Genomic DNA, 14,252 nt, shown 5'->3' on the forward strand with positions numbered 1-14,252 from the left:
CTATCTCTCCTTCAAAGGTTTAAAAATATTCTTGAATTTTTCTGAATATTTTCAGTTTATAGTTTGATTTTAAACAAGGATTGCTGAACACTTACAGGTTGCGCAATGTTTAGTTGCACAATAGTTTGTGCTGTGTGTGATAGAAAGTTTGTATTTGGTGTTTGTGTTCCCAGCCTGCTGTAACCAGGAAGGTTTGAATGTTGTCCTGAACTTGATTTGTCATTTAATGGTGCTAAAAATTTATATTTCTTACCTGTATTTGAAAATATAGTCATTAGCCATTTTCTAAATTTTCAACCTTGCTGAAAATAAATAAGGGAATAGATGTGGCTTATAAAAGCATGGGGATTCTAAGGAAATATGGACTTTGTAGTAAAAATGCTTTGCATTACCTTTGGGCAAGGAATTAACCGTGTATTCTAATAAACAGCCTGTCATCTGCAGGCCTGTTTCAAGTACACAGGGCTAGAATTAAGAAGTAAATATGTATCAATAGTACCATTATTTAAAAAATGAGAAGGTGTCTTAGTGTTTTATTTCAGTCTGTATGTACAATTCAGTAATTTCAAGGACTCCATGTAAAGGTCAAGTCTGCTTTTCGTTTGCCTGTGCTCTCTGAATCATTTCTAATGGGCCATGAAAGGTGACTAAGAAAAACTTCCGAAGAGCTGTGTAGAATGGGGAATACAGTTGCGTTTCATTTACTTAGTCATTGTGTCATTATCTAATAGAACTGTCAAGATTTTTGATTTAATTTTGACTTGTACACAGTATAATGGTTAAAGAAGTTAAGGGAATGATCAGAGTGCAGGGGATGAGTAAATGATGTGGGAGTTTTATGGCAAACAAATGGCACAGACGAATCTCTGAACTGACTCAGAGACTAATGATCTCTTCCAGTGACGACCTTGCTGAAAATTACTTTCTTATCTGTTTGTTAGGTGGTGATAATGATGAAAAAAGCCTGTAAATTTTTTTTTTTTTGTCTAGCAGTAATATTTTAGGAGATGAATCTTGTGCTAATTAATGATGTAATGGAGATCTTGTGGCCCTTTCTCATTGGGGTATCCTGAACCTTTTGAATATCTACAGCAGTCTTAGCTTTGACCAAGATGAGCCTGTGAGGCTTTTCTTCTGCATTTACAGATAAATATTATCAAGTGCCTGTTCTGCTACCACATCCAATAGTGCCAGCCTCTCCTGCAGGCCAGTGGTGTTGAGCAGGAGCTGCTTCCACCTGCTCTGTGCTCAGCCACTGAACCTTCTCCCAGGCAAACCCCTGCGCTTGTCTCACCTCTGCCTTGACCAAGTATTTATTCCAGCAGTGCCTCCCCTGGCTGCCACAGTTACACCTTGGTACCTCGGGGGCTGAAGGGGAAATGTGCAGGATTATTAGGAAGGTGTTTCCAAATAATCCTTGCAGATCATTTGTTCCAGAAGAGGCACCCCGTGCTGCAAGGCAGGGATATGTGATAAATACTGTCAATGAGGTTGGATTGATTTATAATGCTTTGGTTCTGATGTGCTACAATTGTCACTCATTAAGTCTTTAGTCTGGATGTGGCCTGAGAATGGTGTTTAAACAAGGAAAGTCATTTTGTAAAGCTGTGGGGCTTTTATTTTTCCTTCCTCTCCCAGCAGCTCTGAGGCAGTTTATTTATGCCAGTAGGTGCATAAATAAGAGAGCAGAACAGATGGGCTGCTTGTACTCTTGTGGCTTCCAAAATTCAATTTTCAGTTCTTCTAAGCATGATGTGGAGTGTACATGCTGTAACTGGGTAGGGTAGTAATTGCCAGGGATTTTATCTGCAAGTACTTGTTTGAATTACATCTAAACTTTTAAATTCTTGAGCAAAATCAAAGGACCTTTTACTAAATACCTTTCCACAGAATTCAACAACAGTACTGCTGGGCTGTGATCCAAAACTTTTTTGAGCTAAAATTCCATCAGCTCCCTTACCTCTCTTCCTAGCTTTCTCCCCAGTCAGTAAACTCTGCTTCTCTTACTTCCCTTCCTCCTTGACCCAGGCAACATCAGACTGATGTAGCTATATCGCATTTGTTTTAGGAAAACATGCCTGTCTTCATCACTGTGTTGTGACCCTTTCCTTTTCTCAAGCTTGGAATACACTGTCTGGTTGAGGAAGGTGAGAGTGGTTTTTATGCTGCCATTAAGGACAACTGAAATTTTGTAGTGTCCTTGCACCACAAAGTTGAGGTTTTGTTTTAGATTTAATGTGATCTATGAACTCAAATTGTGTATAAGTGTTTTCTTTCTGTCTGTAGGGCTTATTTGCAAAATACTCTGTGGGTTGTTTTTCCATGTTGTGTGTGTGTGTGTGTTGTTAACCAAGCACATTTGAATCCCGGATTGTATTTTACTTCATGAAACATTTTAATTTAATGTTTTAATATGTTCTTTGTCAAGGACCAAACTTAGAGGATGTTTTCAGAAAACTCCAGTTTCATCTTTCATGTGTGTAGTTAGAAGCTCACTTGTGTTCCTCAGTTTTTTGTCACTAGTAGACCAAGATGAAGCAGTGAGAGTACTATTCATTTTAATGGCATTTTTAGTGGTTTTACATAGATAGAACATCACAAAGCCTGGGATAAACTGAGGGCAGGCAGCCTGTCACTTGCTTTAGTCTTTGTTCCCTTATTCTGGGAAGAAAAAAACAAACTTAGGATTCAATTAAGAGTCAAGGCTTTTTTTTTTTTTTTTTTTAACTGAAGTTGGACATACAACTATCAGAGGAAAAAATTGCCAGGTTTTAGTAGTAACCTGGTCCTTTATTTCATGGTTATTTGGTCACTTTAGAGGTATTCACTGCCTTATCCTGCTAAGAGGAAATTGATAATTACTGCTGGTAATTGTTTTCCTTAAATAATGAAAGGCTGTTATTCATCAGTCCTTGCTAAAACAAAATCTTCACCTTTTAGAGGAAAGGTAATTTTAATTTCTGTTCTGAAGTTGAATGTAGCCTGAGCACAAGAATTTCCCTGCTAGGGGATGTCTGACTAGACTGGCATACTCACAGGTATGAAAGGTATGGTGTTTCATGGTAAGCTGAAGAAAACTGAAGAGTATCAATTAATACCTTGTTTATTTAAACCTGAGGTTGATCAAATATTGAAGCAGAGGCCCAGAGGAGCTGTGAAATCTCCATTGTTGAAAATACTCAGAATCTGACAAATCCTTTTAAATTGTATTTGGGGTTTTTTCTTTTGAGGTTGGACTCAAAATAACCTCCTAATATCCCTTCCAAGCTGCATCATTAAATGTTGCTGTCTTCATCTGTCTGTCTGACATGACCCAGGTGATATATATATACACTTCTTTACTAACAATGAGGTTTTTTCTGCCCTGTATTTCACAACTTACTGATACCACTTTCAATTAACAATGCAGAAAAGAAGTTACTGTTACCAGATCATTCAGAGTGAGTCTTCAGGTTTTTTCTTGTTTTGAAAAGACAATCTTAACGCACAGGGTAACCTCTGAAAATTAATTGCTTAGCTAGGGATCGTGGTCTTAAGTGAGTGAAACATCTCTCAAGCTTGGAGAATTTTGTGTGTTGTGGAAAAATGGCAGGATAAATTTGCTACCAAGTTATGGGTGGAGATGCTGAGAGGCCATAGGGCAGCACTGTGTGCAGCTGGCAGGGCAGCTTGGAGCTAGTCCATGTGTTCTGTGTATTTGATGTGATTGCTGCATGGATTTGGGCTGGTGAACGTGCGAATACTGCAGAAGGGTTCAGGACACTGCTGAGATTTGAGTCTGAAGTACAAGGAACCTGTTGAGGTTTGCGTGTGTGGGCTCCTGCACCCTTCTGCCTGTCTAGGTCCACTTTTTTTCCAGCTTGTCAGAGGCAGTGGCAGCAGCAGGTCCCAGGCTTAGGCAGATTTATCCCTGTGTAATGCCTGCTTTTGAGGAATCCCAAGGCCACACACCATTCTTACCCCATATCACTCTGCCCATAGGTATTTGCTGTGCTTGGTGAACTTGTGTCAACTTACAAGTTCTCCTGTTTAAAAATTCTCTTAAAAACAACCTGCTAGCTTAGTTTATTTGAGGGCACTTCTGTTTACCAAGTTCTTGATCTGTGAGAGGTTTTTAGTTTGTTTCTCCCCACTACCAATTAGTACTTGGCTAAAATGATTCTTTGCCTGCTCCCCCTTATCAAGTATTCAGGTTTTACCTCTTTGTCCTCATTTCAAACATAGAAGTGTGTTGTCCTAAGTAGCTGCATTAATCAGCTCTATATAGTAGAATAAATTCCTTTCTTGGTGATGGCAGATTAATACGGGTTTACATTTGTAAAAAACTGATATTCATTAGGTTTTTGGGGAGAAATGCCAGCTTTCTCACTACTTTCTGAGTTACATACTTGAATAACTAACTGTGTGTACATTAGGGTCCAGTTTTATATACTTAAAAACATGATTGAAAGAGTTCATTAGGTGAATTTGACACCTGTATGGAGAAGTTTCAAAGTAAACTGCTCCCTGTCTGTGTTCTTTGTGAGAATTGTAAATGAAAGCTCTGGGTTCCATTGACTCTGCAATATTGAGTTTATTACTAGACTTCATGCAACTGTTCCAGTCTTCTGAATAATAGTGATGTAGCTACAGTCAGAATTTCATTTAAAATGGCATTTTTTGAAGTTTATAGAAAAACCTTGCTTTTTCATTTCCATGCAATTTGTGACTTACTTTTGAAAGATTCAAATTGCTCTGTTCTCCCAAGAGCTTGATTTGGTGTGGTTAAACAAGTGACAAAAGACATTTTCTCCCCACCTCTTTACATTCTACAGAGGATGTTAAAGCAGCCTGGGGATGATATTGAGTCAAAACTAATTTAAACTAAATATGTCAATATCTGCAATTTGTTCATGAACTGAAACTTCTAAAAGGGGAACATGTCATTTTGGTCTCTTAAGCATAACAATTTTATTTTTCAGTCCACTTTAGAGAGCACTTCCTTTCTGAATGTGGAGCTTAGATGTGGGAAGTAGATGTTTTACTTCTTGAGACCTAGGTGGTCTTTAGACTGTGTTGGATTATGGAGCATAAACTACTGCTAGACTCGTGTGTGGCTTTAAATATATGGGTAAACATACAGATATATGATTAAGGTAATAAAACAGTAGCCTAATTTTATGGCTATCAGAACGAGCTCACATGGTATCTATTTACTTGTCAGCAGTCAAAAGCAATTTTAACACAAGCCGCTTACTCTGTTCTCTTCTGTGCAGTGCTGCTTCTTTGCCAAAGATATTTAGACCAGCTTCCATGTGTTCACGCTGTTTTTTCTACCAGATATTTTACTCATCACCGTTGCTGAACAATAGTAGAACTTTTTAACTTAGGAAAAGATGTGAGCATCTTGCACTGAAACTTAAATACTTAGATTTTGGCTTTTTATTGATGCTTTTTGCATCAGTAAGAAGAGGGGGATTGTGTCCTTCAGAATGTCGAGTTATCAATATTTGCTTATAATAAGTAAATATTACTTAGTTACGTGCTTTTGAACTATTTTTATAGGGTTTAGTTTAGCAGCTTTTAAGAGGAACAAGAGGAAGCTGGAGTTGGCCGAAAAGGTGGAAACAGATCTCATTCAACTAAAGAAAAGAAGACAATCAAATGAAAAGGTTAGCTCTTGTTTCAAATTCTTGTGTCATCCTGTAAACTTACAGCTGTTTGCTAATAAATTTCATGTCTTATCTGATAAGACTGATGTAGCCTCAGAAGCCTTGTCCATCTTAATGTTTAGATGATATAATGAAAACGTAGTGCAGTTAAAACTTCTCTTCCTTGCTATTTGAAAACCATACCATCACTTGATATCTTGTTTGTGCTAAGAAAAACGTTTTGCTCATTTTGAACTGGAAATATGACGAATGTAAATGCAAACAGATAATTATTTACCAAAACATTTTCTTTAGCTTGGGATCTCTGTCACTGTTTCCCACTTTTTAATGTTTCCTGAGCACACTGCATTGTGGAGCTGGAATTGGTGAAATTTGAAATACCAGGTAGGTAAACATGTGCATCTGTGCATGCATCTGGCATTGACCTGGCCCATATTACCTGTGCTACAAAACTATCAGGATTCCCTCTGTTCCCCTCATTCTTAGTTTAAATGTAGAGCTTTGGTTACCTGTGAGAATGTCATTCACAGTATTTGTGTTTAATGTTGAATATCAGAGTATAGCTCATTAAATGAAATGTTGGTGCTTTATTTAGGGCCTGTGGGCCTTCAGGTTGACCATTTCTCTTTGCTTTGCTGGGCTTCTGACCACTGAGTAGTTACATATGTTGATATAAATTGAGTATAAATCCCAGAGAATTGTTAGAAAAAGTGTATTCTCTGTTGTCTGCAAATGCAAACAGTGACAAATTAAGCAACTTACATCTGTATTCTTAGAGAAGATGTCTTCTCTAACAGGGTGCTAATTTTTCTTTTTTTGAGGAGCTAAGACCTGTGGAGAAATTAAGGATGGGGGAGCCATGGAAGTTAGTTGTACATTTTGGAACTTTCCACATTCACAGAGCATCAGTTACCTCCTTGTGAACCTGGGAGTGTGGAATTTTCCCCTCTGCCTGAGGGAGGAGGGGTCCCTGTGCAGGATTGCTTTCACGTAATAAGGGGCAAGTCAATGCTTGAAACAAATGCCAATGCATGAGCTTACCAACCTGCAGTTTGAAATTTCAAGGGCTCCAGAGTCCTGTGCAGCTCTTGTGGGAGATTCCCAAAGGCCAGTAGGTAAAGGAGGTGCTCAGACTGAGCTTTTCCTCCTGCTGAATAATCCATGCTGCTTTTGTCAGTGTGCGGGCACATCCTGTCTGTGGAGCGGGGATGAAAACCAACCCATGCTCTCAATATGGAATTCTCGTGCTATCCACAGAGTGTAGGATAATTGCAGCCTTACAGGAAGTAAGGTTTTCGAAGCAGTTTTTCAAAATGAAATAGAAATGAAAAAATCAAATTCTAAAAGAAAAAAAAAAGTAGAGTATATCTCCCCAAAATAGTAGAAAAGAATCATTTAGCAAGGACGAGGCGTGTGATTTGTTGCCCTAAAACTCACACTATCAAAGCTGTGCTCTCATTAAAGGTTCTAAAATAACTGGTTTAAAACCATTTAAATACTTGAGTAATTGGAAGTTAATCTTCTTGTCAAAGTTATTTTAACTGATAAATACTCATGTAACTTTTTTATCAGCTGTGCTTTTCTGGGAGCTGCAGACCATTCCTTTCAGCAAGACTTCAGAGCTGTTCTATTATGTGGTTTGACTCACCCACTTGAACTCTGTGCTGCAGCTGAGCCTGTGTGCCTCTTGTGTGCTGCAGGTTGTGGGGAGAGCAAGGTAGAAAGGATGTTAACAAAGGTGGAGTTGAATGGGATCAAAGCTGATAGGCCAGGGTGAAGAGACAGCATTGCAGACCAAAACAGACTGAAATTACTTGGAAGTTTGAGCTACTGATAAATGGCATCAGCTAAAAAGAAAAATACAGGCTTAAAAATTAGTTTTCAATAAAAATGTAATTATACCGACCTTGAAAAAGAATGAGGCTGTTTAAATTTGTCAAAATTTGTATGGAAAAACTTGGCAGTGTAACTTACTACAGGAGTTATATTTCCTGATGAATGGAGTTTTCTCTTTGCTGTGTTTTTCATTGTTCACCCAATGTAGGATTTGCAGAGGGAAGATCCATTAATAACTTCACCAGATTTTGAAAGTGTAAAAATTTAGTCTTTTAAGTTGTAGAGTCTTACTTATTCACGTAGCTAAGAAAAAATTCACACAGAAGAATTGACTAAACATTCTCATGGGGGGTGGCTCTGCTGTGTTCATTCAGCCAGATGCCATTCTCAAATTCTCCCCTCGAGCACCAGTAAATATCAGAAGTAAATATTTGTCTGCTTACAGTTAGTCTGTCTTTTACCAGAGGAAATTGTCATTGAAAATAGCTTAGCAGAGTTTGGCTAGAAGCCCTGATCTTAATTTGTCTGCTTCTATTACAAACTTTTACAGGTGATCTCAGCATAGCTGTAAAAAGTTGTCCTCTTCTTGATTTGAATAAGTGACACTAAGAACCCCCAGTACACATGAGGTTTTTGGAACAGATTAGTGTTTGTAAGTTAATATTTTACAGTCTAGTTATTTAACTCCATAAATAACATTATTTAGGGTGAATTTTATTAAAAAATGGCTTGGTTTTTATCTGGTTTAACAGAGGTACTCACATACGTGTACACCAGTTGAAATTATATGGATGGAATCAGTGGTTCCATGTTCTTCAGTGACTGTATTAAGACTGAACATATTTAGAAAATACTCTTGTCTCTGTGCAGGTAATTGTAAGTGTAGCAGTCAGCTGTGGCAATCCTAGTGTCTGTCCTATTTAGTCTTGCAGTTTGGAAGTTTCCTTTAAAAAGAAATCAGTGTCCCATTCCACATTTGTGTGCAGGTGGTCTTTGATAATAATGCCTTACAGTTTTCCAAAGTATGCTTCAAAATCCATTTATAACAGGAAAAGAAACCCAAATAATTTTCACCCAATCTAGATAAAGCCAAAACAAAACAACAAAACTTATCTGTGGAAGTACAGTATGGGATAATTTCCTCATCTGGCACAGGAAGATCAAACAAAATGTTCTTTCTTACACACCAAACAACTGTTAAACTGGGAAGGCTGGGATTGTTCATCAAGCTTTGTATAATTAGATAGTTGGGTAAGAGCATATAAATGTTAATTGCTTCAATCTGATTAATTTTGTATTTTGTCAGTTGTACTCAGAGATGAGATTCAGTGATTACTTTTCATGGCATTTCAGAACTATCTCAAGTGGAGAGGGAAAAGGCCCTGTGTGTAGAATCTTTCAGTGGGCACTGGGTAGAGCTCTCCCAATCTCCTAATTGCTTCCTTAGGGGCTTCTAGTGATGGATAGTTACAATTTTTTTATGTGCAGGAGGAGTTTTTTAAAATTCTTGATAGAGCTCTGCATTTGTGCAGATGAACATCTTCTGTTTTGTGTGCATGTTCTTAGCAAATTTTGAGTATTTTGGACCATGGTTTAATAAATTAATTTTCTTTCCTGCTGCAAAGTGCAAATTAAGTAATGTGAGGTCTGACTTGTAACACTGACTTTGTTGTTTCCATGCAAAATATTAATTACATAATAGATTATATTTAGGGTACAGTGCTGTATGGTTAAAACCCCCAAACTGCTTTTGTAGTGGACAAGTATAATTTACTAGCTGAAGTCAGATCCAGAATTTGGTAACACATATCACCAAGTTTCCTTTGGAACCTGCAAAATTTTAAAATTTAAATAGCTAAATAAAGCAATCCATAGAAGATAAGGACAAGCAAACTAAATCTTGTTTGGTCCCTATTGGTTCTGTATAAAGTTTGGTCTTATTTTAAACTTTCTGAATTATAGTGTTTATCATAGTTGTTTTTGTTGTCCTGATACTAGCTTGACAGGATCATCTCCTTTTCAACATTCCTATGATTTGAAGAGAGGAAATGTGTGACCCCTAAAGTCTTCTCAGGAGGTGCAGTCTTGCAGTAACTCATCAGGCACATGATGCTTTTCTGTAGGGAGATGTACAGGAAGTTCCTTTGTTAACTTGTGATGAGCTCTTTATTTACTGGTCCAGAAATCATTTCCAGTACAGTTCACCTACACAGAAGATACTGATAATGTTTTTTTCCTGTTGGATGTTGTATAGAACTGGTCATGACTGCTTTTCAGGTTGCTGAATAAGGATAAATACAACGTCACCTATATATCAGTGACTACTTTTGATGACAAACCAGCCCCCTCGACACCAAACCTATATTACTGAGAAGAAAAATACAGAATTCCTTTGCTTCAGTGCTGCAGATTTCCTTCAGATGGTGTTGTGGGCCAACTCAACCTTCCCTTAGCAATGCTTCCTTTAAAAAAGATTTCCAGCCTCCAAGTTGCCTCATTTAAACTACCTTTGACAGGCTTCATTTTTTTAAAATGTGTAGTTGTCTATTAGTTGAGTTTTTTGTTGTGGGTATAGTTTCTTTTGATAAGAGAGGGCAGGGGGTAGACAGCAGCACCTGTATCATAGTAGTTCTTCTCTAGAAATAGTTCTTCTGATAGAAATCGTGTTGGGAAGAGCTTTGTCCTGTCTAGTCCTGGAAACCTCCAAGGATGGGAATCTGCACCTTCTGTGAGCAGCCTGCTCTGCTGCTTAAGGTCTTTTCAATCTGCTGAGTTGAATTGTTGTTTGCACTGGGTTAGCATCAGCTCATGGTGTGTCTGGGAGTTCTGGGAGCTGGAAGATACATTTGCACATGGGATGTTAAAAAAAGGATTCCTTAGTTTTCTTTCATCTTTAGAACTTAGGAGGCAGCTGGCTCTTTTCTTATCCCCCTTTGCTTCCATCGTCAAAACTCCTTTTGTTTCTACTTTTCCTACTCTCCCTGATCTCCAATCCTTCTTTCCTGTGTTTTTCACCTTAGTCTTCTTCCCAGTGCCAGTTGAAACTGTGGATCTCTAACTTTTCACCCCTCTCTGTCTTTAAACAGTTACTCTGTTTTACTGTTGGGACATCCATCCATTCGTTTTAATACTGAATATGGTCAGTGCCAGCGTCTGAGTGCAGAACTTGCCAGGGAAGATCCAGGTGTAGGTGCCGAGGAGAAACTTGCTGTTTCTCTGGGTGAAAGCCAAGGATGAAACTCCTGCCTAGGAGTTCCAGTTGCTTGAAAAGTACTGTAGAACATGGTAGTGCTGCACTGCCGGTTTTTCCTTTGGAGACTGAAACGGAATTAACCCAAGTGTTAACTCTCAAGTGTGGCCAGAGTACCATCAGCATTGTGGTACTAGAAATGGTGCTTGTTAAGTGACATAGTATGCCCAAGGAAATTTTAATTGATGGTGGGAACTTGATACTTTGAAGTTGAATAGTTAAGGAGTTTTGTTTGTTTGTTTGTTTGTTTTTAATTCCTCCCTTTGAATTCTAGTCCAGAAAATTCACATTTATATGACAAAAACTTAGTAACCTTTGGCATTATTTCACTGGGTAAGTCTCTGTGAGAGGCTTGTGCAGCAGCAGTGTGCATCTCTGGAGAATGTGATGGATGATGATGGATCAGTTTTGTTTATTTGTTTTCTGTACACTGCATGCTGTGTGTGTGGTGGGGCATGAGGTGTGAGTGCCTTGCCCTGGGTTCTAAAGAGAAGGGAAAACTGCTCCTTGTCTGAGAGGGACTTAGTGTGGTGTATTAGGGCATGGGGGAAGGATAGGAAGAAAGACCCCTGCTCCTGAGGGGAGGAAATCTACTTCAGAAGTCATGGAAGTAAGGACACTTTCCTAGTTACCCTCTACTTACAGGGAGCAAAGGGTAAAATTGCTTCACTCACTAAAGATTCCTGAAGTGGCAACAAGTCTGGCAGAAAGAATCTGTCCCTGGGATGATTTTTTCCTTGAGGCTTCTATTTACTGTCTTGCTCAGAATATCGCTGTTTTCTCTTTACATGGTAAACAGCTGCTTGGTTTTTTTGGTGGTACTTTGTTGGGTTTAGTTTTGTTTTAATTTCATTTTTTTAAAAATCACACATCTTTAAAGATCAGAGCCTCTGAAAATGCTTTCTTGGGCCTTTTAGGAAAGGCCTTTTTATGTGGCATCAGTTGAATCATTTCTTGGTTGAATCATTTCTTAGACAAGTGGCAACCACTAAGAAAAAATGACTTCTGGCACTTTTGTGAGTAAAAGCAGGTGATCCAAGCATTGCATGAGTTCTGAGATGTTTATTACCTTCTTATTTTTACTTGCTTATTACTGAAGAAGTTCTAAGGTCCTGTCTGAGGCAAAACAGCATTTTGGGATGATTTATGGCAGTGGGTACGAGTGCATGATAACAAATCCATTTTTTTACTAGGCCTCTCACTTGCAGACTCGTCAGTAGTATGATCTGACTTTAATATACTGTTTTTGCTATTTTTTTTTTCTGTTTTTCTGTGTGTCCAGCAGGAGAATGACTCAGGAACATTGGATACAGTTGGTGCAGTTGTTGTTGACCAAGAAGGAAACGTTGCTGCTGCTGTCTCCAGTGGAGGTTTAGCACTGAAGCATCCTGGAAGAGTTGGGCAGGTGATCATTGTACATTGTAATTTTGTTTTTAGTTGGGAATGATTGTTCAGTGTGTCAAGCAGGTGTCAAGCGAGAGCTGTGACAGCAAAATTCTGTTCTCCCTTCCTTCCTGTTAAAGGCTGGAGGCATTTTCGCTGCATTGATGTGCAAGTGTTGTTTTTAGTGTCCTCCATCAGTGTAATAGAACAGCAATGGGTAGATGTTCTGTAGTGACAGAGATATCAGCAAGTTAAATACCTCCTTAATACCACAAATGGTCTCTTACGTGCTTCTAGTCTTAAAATAAGATTTCTCTCAATATTTAGGGAAGCTGTCCTAATTAATTTTTAAGTGATCTTGTGAATTGGAGGAAGTGACGAAAGTAATAAAAGAACACATCGGGTATTTATGATGTGTTATATATTATTATGATTATGTTTATAAATTATGTATGGTTCTATTTATTATTGATGTTATTAATAATAATATATTTATGATGTGTCACCTTACTGTTGTTAGGGAATTTTGAGGTGTATCAGAAATTTTGTACTCCACTTCTGTACAGCTGTATTTTTGCTTGACATTTTCCACTGTCCATAAGTGGTTCTCTTCTGAAATGTTTTTAAGTTTTATTTTTTGGTTGTTTTTTGAATAGCAGAGTGAAAGAGACTTTATCTGAACAGGGTTATCTTTACCCTCATTTTCTGTTAAGCTAGGCTAAAATACCGTGTCTATGACAAACACACTCGGATATCAAGAATAGTAAAAGGATGTAGCAAAATGGAGTGGAATTACAATATAGTTATGCTATTCATTTTTTTGTATTAATACTTGAATTTTTATTGGGGTTTTTTTTTTGTTATTGTTGTTGGTTTGAGGTTGTTTTTTGTGTGTTTTTTTTTAAGGAAAGGGAATAAACCAAAAAATCTCATACGCTTCAGATTTATGAACAATGTGCTTCTTTCCTTAGGCAGCTCTTTATGGTTGTGGCTGCTGGGCTGAGAATACAGGAGCTCATAACCCTTATTCCACTGCTGTGAGTACTTCAGGTATTTACTACTTTTATAAATATTTAATGAAGTTGCTACCTTTCTCTGTAATGAGTTTGCAAATTTGAAATACCAACATAATTTCCAGACTATATTCTAAATTTGTATCATTTATTTGCATATATATATGTGTGTGTGTGTATGTCTGTGTGTGTCAGTATTGTCGTTTAATTGTCAATGAATTGTCTGAATTTATTCACTGTGAAGAAGTGCTTATTAGCCCAGTATTGTATTAAATACAGAATATTATGCAGAATATATATAAATACGGAATAAAATGCAGAATACCTCTGGGAATGGAGGCCTTGTGTCAAGGACTAAGATAATCAGAGGGTCCTTTGGATACAAAAATGCTACGTGCAGTGTATTTTCCTCAAAAATATTTCATTACTATTTTGTATGAGTATTTAAGTGAATTTTTTCTTCATCACTCTTTTCCTTCTGGAAGAAAAGGGAAGAGGCAAACCCAAAATGCTGGGATAAATGTATCAGAAAATATTCATTCAGCAATATTGAAAGTGATGTAAAAATTAGGGGAGCTTCTGTTCTCTTTAGAAGGCTCAGGGTCCTGGACACACAAAAGTATTGTGTTCATTAGATGACTTGCAGAACACAGAAGTCTTAAGCTGAAGTTATGTAAGAGTTGCTTTAACTGTTTTTTTTTTTTTCCTTCCCCCTAGTTGTATGAACAGCCTGAATCAGAAAAAGCTAGTTGTGACACTTTTTCATAACTGCTTATGTCAGGTTGCAAAATTCATGGTATTGCCCACTGCTCAGTGGTCAGAGTTCCCAGCATTCAGCACAGGGAGAGGTGAAGAAAATCTGCAGAGTTCAGACTCAAGACATGTCATATCCCATGGGCAGTGCAGAGTTAGTTATTTCTGTCTGCTGCAGAAATAGTGGGGGGAGCAAGGTGACAGGATGCAGCGTTAAAATTTGATAGAGGCTGAAGATCATATTCTGGAATATTCTGTGCTTTTATTTCCCCTGTATTCACGCCTGTTTTGCACTGTTGAAAATGGATGTAGATGTTCACCCTTAAGTTCAATGTCAGTAAAAGCAGGTGTCCTTTTGGGTACTTA

General features: G+C 37.9%; 1 protein-coding gene across 5 annotated transcripts in view; it reads left to right on the forward strand.

The window, feature by feature from the left end:
• Positions 1-14,252, forward strand: part of TASP1 (taspase 1) — a 76,674-nt gene that overhangs the window by 24,935 nt on the left and 37,487 nt on the right. For 4 of the 5 annotated variants that reach the window (XM_066177804.1, XM_066177808.1, XM_066177806.1 and 1 more), the window contains exons 8-10: positions 5,545-5,651; positions 12,020-12,142; positions 13,092-13,170. In XM_066177804.1, the coding sequence (XP_066033901.1) occupies positions 5,545-5,651; positions 12,020-12,142; positions 13,092-13,170 (309 nt within the window). The remainder of the gene's footprint in view (positions 1-5,544; positions 5,652-12,019; positions 12,143-13,091; positions 13,171-14,252) is intronic. The other variant, XM_066177807.1, reaches the window with a different exon arrangement.

The sequence above is a fragment of the Chamaea fasciata genome, unplaced genomic scaffold, assembly GCF_029207755.1.
Source record: "Chamaea fasciata isolate MVZ Bird 193981 ecotype frontalis unplaced genomic scaffold, bChaFas1.0.hap1 SCAF_3, whole genome shotgun sequence".
Taxonomy (NCBI): Eukaryota; Metazoa; Chordata; class Aves; order Passeriformes; family Sylviidae; genus Chamaea; species Chamaea fasciata.